Here is a 6,868-nt window from a genome sequence, read left to right on the forward strand (position 1 = left end):
AGTGAGGGATAGAGAGAGAGAGGGAGGGAATAGAGCGAGAGGGAGGGAGGAATAGAGAGAGAGCGGGAAGGAGGAGAGAGAGAGGGAGGGAGGGATAGAGAGAGAGCGGGAAGGAGGAGAGAGAGAGGGAGGGAGGGATAGAGAGAGAGAGAAGGAGGGAGGAGAGCGAGAGCAAGAGAGAGAGAGAGAAAAAGAAAGAGAGATTTTCATGACAGTTACTATTGCTATGGTAACAGTCCTGGTTGCTATGCTCCAGGGATAGAGCTTTCCCTAGTCTTGTTCTTAACTAAAATCCAGTCTGCCAACAACTCACCAGCAATGCTGCCACCACCAACTGTTTCTGCCCCCCCCCATCGGGTTGCGTACCGGAAGGCAGAGAGGATCCTGCAATTATACTTGAAGCATAAAAGAGAATAATTACAATGTCTCTATTACAGACGGACTGCGTATACTGTATACATCAGAATTATAATTATTTTACCCTTCTGACCATATTCAGTGCGTGGCACCAGAGAAACATTAATGGCTTATGAATTGATGCTGTTTTGCAAACAAAGTAACCAAAAGAATGGCAGAATATGTTCGCAAATCATATTCTATGTTTCAAGTAGGGTGTTAACCTTTTAGGTCCACAATCCGTCCCTCCAGAAAAACGCGAAGATGCATATAACTCAATGTATAATCAGCCAAAGTCCGCATTTTTTTTAAAATACGCCTCACTTTCACCACATAAATTGCAGATTTCCGCGCAAAATAATGCGGGGCTTGCATGATTTCATAACCCTAGCACAAAAAAAGTCACATATGTCTCAATATATCAGAAAGTTGAATAATGTTGCCTTCGCTTCATACAAGAGCAGCCATTGAAGTGACGTAATTACGCGACAAGACAAACGCAGTCTCTTTTGCATCAAATCGCAGTTTTGTGAAGTTCCTGCAATTTTTGCAAGTTCACGTCATTTTTGCAAGTTCCTGCAATTTCGTTGCATAAAATTGTACAAACATCCCACATTTTATCGCATTTTTTAAGAAAATGTGCCGCGTAATCGACGATCACAAAAAAAAACTGCATTTTTCTGGAAGGACGACACAATGTGACGGTATGACAAAAAAATAACAACACCATGAATAATCCAGTAGTTTTTAAAAAGCCAGCTCCCACACCAGAAACAAGCAGGAAACATAGCAAGCCGCACACAATGACCACCACCGCCACCACTCTCCAAATGGTGGATATGTCATTTTTAACCCTTGTGTTGTCCTCGGGTCAAATTTGACCCATTTTTTTTAATTTTTCATATCAGGAACTTGGCTTTCTTTTAACAATATTGCCTAAAAATAACATGGATGAATGTTATTCAGGTAAAAATGTATGATTACTTTCAGTGAATTGAATTTGGATTTTATTGAATTGTATGGCATTTTAAAAAAAGTGACCAAAACCTCGGAAAAAGTGACAAAAAAGAGACAATGAGTGCTGAGTAAAAAATGAGAAATTAATTGTTTTTGTATAATGTCATAAAACTTAGGTTTGTTGGGTGTGAATTAAAAAAAAAAAAAAGTGTAGAAAAAAAACAGCAGAAACATTGAAAAAAGCACAAAAAGATGACGGTCGATGGGAAGACAACACAGGGGTTAAATGAAATGGGCCATTCCTCTGCTCATATCTCAGTTCAAACCGTTTTCAACCGAGCTCAAGAACCCTGTACTCAGTCCAGTCCCTGTATTCTGAGACATACCGCGCGGCACGACAAAACAAGTTATTTAAAATTCAAGTGAAAGTCAGTGACAGTCCCTATCGGCTCAGAGCGGCACAACACCTCACAGAATGGTAATGTGGGGCAGATTGAACACTAACAGTCGCTTTTCTCCCAGTCTTACCTGTTGCAGGGCTGAACATGTGAAGGTGTTCCTCAGGGGGGTAAAGGCCCTGGAGTCAGTAGACAGAAAAGGATGTATCCCGCTTGGGAGAAGACTGTATTGCTTCTTAGATAATGAGATATGTTGGCTGCAAAGTAGACATTTTACAGGGGGATTATTAGGCCCCATCAATTCAGGGGGCTGCCGCATTATGTGAGCTGTTTTGCTGGTGCCCCCCTGCGTTGGCGCCCCCTGTGGTGTCGACAGACCGGCTCCGTTCAAATCATGGAATTCTCCAATGCGGGTCTGAATGCGGCTCCATGCAGAGCTTTCACGGTAGTGGCCTGGCGTTCCAACTTGAGCGCTGGTGTGGCAGTCGAGTCAGTCGGCATGCGTGTGTGTGTGTGTGTGTGTGTGTGTGTGTGTGTGTGTGTGTGTTGGGTAGAGGGAGAAGTGAGAGCGATTAGCTTCAGAGCGAGTACTCACTCCAAAGTCACAGTGAGAGACACAAAGTGTCTCCCCTGTGCTTTCTGACCAAGGTGAGACATCTTTAGAAGGAAAAGTAGATTTTGTGTTGTTTATGGAGAAGAAGAACCGAGAAATGAGGCGCGGAGACATTTTTCGAGAAGTGCACGTCAGGCTACGCCGGCGCAGGCACAGAGGAATCTGTGGGGGTACGCCGTTGATTCGACGCAGAAGTACAAAACGGCCTTAGGGCTTCATCCTCTTTTGTTCATAATATTTCCAATATGCTTAAAAAATGTCATGGAAATGTGGAATTGAAATTATTTTAAAATTGCTTATACAAATGTAGAATTTTAGCCTGATTCTGATGTAGGACAGGATGTCACCGACAAAAATCTCTTGGCAGGAGTAATGAATGTTTCTCATTCAAGCCACTTTAAGCTTAGCTAAGCTAAGTTTTACATATATATTTATATATGTATATATTTATATATGGGGTGGCAGTAGCTCAGTCCGTAGGGAGTTGGGTTGGGAACCGGAGGGTCACTGGTATGGACCAAAAAGTACGGAGTGTGGATTAGTGGCTGGAGAGATGCCACTTCACCTCCTGGGCACTGCCAGGTGCTCTTGAGCAAGGCACCGTACTCCCCCCCCCCCCCCAAACCGTTCAGGATGCTGGTTCAGCTGGCAGCCCACTCACTCTGACATCTCTCCATTAGTGCATGTATAGATCCTGAGCATGTGTGTGTGTGTAGTTCAGGACTGTGTGTGATAACTAACAAAGTGTGGACACAGAATTTAAATTGTAATTTCCCCATAAACAATAAACAGATTAAAATTAAAATTGATTCAAATTATATCTTTCTTTGGAGGCAGCTCCAGGTTCCTATTACCTCACGCAATCAGTAGTGAGTCTGCACTAATGCCCAAAACCCTGAGATGGTTTCTCATGGTGAAATTGCAGCATGGTGATTCGGTTCTGTTAAGACATTTGTACACACAGCAACAACAACAAAAATCTGTAGGGGCTGTAGTCTTATACCCTGAGTTTGGGGGGAAAGCTCTTGTAGCTGGATGTAATGTGGGACATTGGGAGTTTCTTTATTGTATAGAACACTGGGCAAGATTTTGGTTTCTCTCTTTAAACCCATGATGCAGAAGCCCTACAGTTACACCAATGTTCATATATATATATATATATATATATATATATATATATATATGTTTCAATAACTAACAAACAGCAAACTGCTGCCAAAGATTGATTTTCTAGTAGAGCTACACTCAGATCAAAATATGACCTGATGACATGCTGTGTGTGTGTGTGTGTGTGTGTGTGTGTGTGTGTGCGCTTGTGTGTGTGTCTGCTGAGAATTTCTAGTAGAGCTACACTGTGATAAAAATCTGTCCTGATGACATGCGTGTGTTTGTGTGTGTCTTTTTGTGTGTGGTGTGTGTGCGTGTGTGCGTGCATGCATGTGTGTGTGTGTGTTGTGTGTGTGTTTCTGCTTGTGATTTTCAGTAGAGCTACACTGAGATCATAATCTGTCCTGAAGACATGCTGTGTGTGGGTGTGTGTGTGTGTGTTGTGTGTGTGTGTGTGGGGTTCTGGTGTATGTGCGCGTGCGTGCATTGTGTGTGTGTGTGTGTGTTTCTGTGGTTTTCAAGTAGAGCTACACTGAGATCATAATCTTGTCCTGAAGACATGCTGTGTGTGTGTGTGTGTGTGTTTGTCTGGTGTATGTGCGCGTGCGTGCATGTGTGTGGTGTGTGTGTGTGTTGTGTCTGCTTGTGTTTTCTAGTAAAGCTACACTGAGATCAAAATCTGTCCTGAAGACATGCTGTGTGTGTTTGTGTGTGTGTGTGTGTGTGTGTGTGTGTGTGTGTGTGTGTCTGGTGTGTATGTGTGTGGTGTGTGTGCGTGTTGTGTGTGTGTGTGTGTTCTGCTTGTGATTTTCTAGTAAGCTACACTGAGATCAAAATTTGTCCTGAAGACATGTGTGGTGTGTGTGTGTGTGTGGGTGTGTGTCTGGTGTATGTGTGTGTGTGTGTCGTGTGTGTGTGTTGTCTGCTTGTATTTTCTAGTAAAGCTACACTGAGATCAAATTTGTCCTGATGACTGCTGTGTGTGTGTGCGTGCGCGCACCCGTGTGGTGCGTGCGTTCATGCATGCATGTGTTGTCTGGTGTGTGCGTTGTTTGGTGTTTGTTGTGTCTTGCTTGTGATTTTCTATTAGGCTACACTGAGATCAAAATATGTCCTGAGGACATGCTGTGTGTGTGTGTGTGTGTGTGTGTGTGTGTGTGTGTGGTGGTGTGTGGTGTGGTGTGTGTGTGTGTGTGTGTGTGTGTGTGTGTGTGTGTGTGTGTCTGCATAGTTTCTATTTGGTTTCTGTTTATTCAAACATACTAAAGTAGGAATGCAGGTGTGGCTTAGACTGATGGCGGCCACATGAGGGCAGGGTGTAATAGTTTCCACGTGCTGTCTCTCCTCTCCCTTTCTCAGGGCCACTGCCATCGGTGTCTAAGGGAACCCTTGTTATTGTTCCGTTGGTGGAGGAGTTGGAGGACAGTCGTTGGGAGGCTGCTGTTGTGAAACAAGATAACAAACGGATTATGCTGTCAGTGAATTCTCCCCCCGCGGCGGCCATCGGCCGATATCAACTCACAGTGGAAACCAGCTGCGCAAACGGCCAGGCTGTTTCCAACCATGACCCAGCCAATGACATCTACCTGTTGTTCAACCCCTGGTGTGAAGGTAAACACGGGATAACAAAAAAAGCATCTAAGACACATATGAGGTGGATATTGTTGCTGTCAGGTGAAAACCTGATGTGTCCAAAAGTGTTAAGGCTAATTGGAAAACGTTGTTTTGAGCGATTTACCTGAGTCGAAGTCAGATGAAATCACCTTGTCACTGTTTAAATATTAGTAAAAACCCACAAACAGACACAAATGGTCACTGATAGGTTTCTGCCTAACAGCAAAAATATATCTAGTTCATATACTACAAAGGATGGTCAAAATAACAGATACACCTTATAATACAGTTAAATTGCCATATAGTAAAGTAAAGTAATTAATATATTTTAGTAAGGCTAGCTGTTTCCCCGTTTTCTTTAAACTAACCTAAGTGGCTGCTGCTGTTGCCTAATATTTAACACACAGGCAGTAATTGTAATTGTAATTTATTGACAGGGACAGTGCACAAAAACATTAATATATGTCATGTGCCAGGTTTGGGCAAATTGCTAGTTTCTGCCCGTAGTCTCTGGGCAGGTATATGGCACAATACAGACAAAGTATTTACAGTATAAAATACAGTCATGCAAATCTATAGACATTATTGTCTCCCCCATCTAGAGCTAAAATTAGACCCAGGCCCCGATAAACACAGTCATTTAGCACATCAATTCACTGGTGGTATTATTCCCTCATGTCAAGTGTATGTTTTAAAACGTCAAACTATTTCTTTAAGAAAAAAAACCCATAAAGAAACAAAAAGCGATATTCCCATTTTTATACCATACCCTCTAAAATACTTGATAGGACAATTTCAGCTGTCCCTTGTATAGGCAATTTACAAGCTTTTCATCTTGACACGGCCACAACAGTGTTCACTAACATTTCTAAAAACAGTTGTCTTGAGATTTTCACAGACTGAGACACATTTAGAAAGTCTTAAAAAAGACATGCAGTTTTTGTAATTGCCCAAAATTCACATAAATTGTAATTTTCCGGGATTTAAAAAAAAATGTTCTTACTTGTTCTCTGTCAGATGATGCCGTGTTCATGGATTCAGAGAGCGAAAGGCAGGAATATGTCCTGAATGACATCGGACGAACCTACTACGGTACAGAGAATCAAATTGGAGATCGGACATGGAACTATGGACAGGTGGGTGGTTCGTGTGATCTTTCAGTGTTTGCTGAGTAGACTGAGCAGTGAAAAGAAACTGACTTGCTCTCGCCGCCCTCCATCTGTTTTCTCTGTTTTGGTTTCAGTTTGATGATGGGATTCTGGCCGCTTGTCTCTTTGTCCTGGAAAAGAGTGGAACTCCTCCGTCTGGTTGGGGAGACCCCGTTAATGTGGTGCGAGTCATCTCAGCAATGGTGAGACTGACCTTGCTATTTCTTCACCTGATCTACCTACCTTAAAGGTCCCATGACATGGTGCACTTTGGATGCTTTGACATAGACCTTAGTGGTCCCCTAATACTGTATCTGAAGTCTCTTTTATATAGACCTCAATATTAGGGACCACTAAGTCTATATAAAAGACTTCAGATACAGTATTAGTGGGACCATAAGGTCTATATAAAGAGACTTCAGATACAGTATTAGGGACCACTAAGGTCTATATAAAAGAGACTTTCAGATACAGTATTAGGGGACCACAAGGTCTATATAAAGAGACTTCATACAGTATTAGGGACCACTAAGGTCTATATAAAAGAGCCTTCGATACAGTATTAGGACCTAAGTCTATATAAAAGAGACTTCAGATACAGATTAGGGGACCACTAAGGTCTATATAAAGAGACT

The 6,868-nt window shown here is 42.4% G+C and overlaps 2 protein-coding genes across 2 annotated transcripts in view; both read left to right on the forward strand.

The window, feature by feature from the left end:
* Window positions 1-833, forward strand: part of rabggta (Rab geranylgeranyltransferase subunit alpha) — a 31,089-nt gene extending 30,256 nt beyond the window's left edge. Inside the window, exon 18 of the mRNA XM_032526010.1 lies at window positions 822-833. The gene's annotated coding sequence lies outside the window, so the exon portion shown is untranslated. The remainder of the gene's footprint in view (window positions 1-821) is intronic.
* Window positions 1-6,868, forward strand: part of LOC116695608 (protein-glutamine gamma-glutamyltransferase K) — a 20,022-nt gene that overhangs the window by 6,786 nt on the left and 6,368 nt on the right. The window contains exons 4-6 of the mRNA XM_032525999.1: window positions 4,831-5,082; window positions 6,103-6,221; window positions 6,329-6,436. Coding sequence (XP_032381890.1) covers window positions 4,831-5,082; window positions 6,103-6,221; window positions 6,329-6,436 — 479 coding nt within the window. The remainder of the gene's footprint in view (window positions 1-4,830; window positions 5,083-6,102; window positions 6,222-6,328; window positions 6,437-6,868) is intronic.

Source organism: Etheostoma spectabile, chromosome 9 (assembly GCF_008692095.1).
Source record: "Etheostoma spectabile isolate EspeVRDwgs_2016 chromosome 9, UIUC_Espe_1.0, whole genome shotgun sequence".
In the NCBI taxonomy this organism is placed as follows: domain Eukaryota; kingdom Metazoa; phylum Chordata; class Actinopteri; order Perciformes; family Percidae; genus Etheostoma; species Etheostoma spectabile.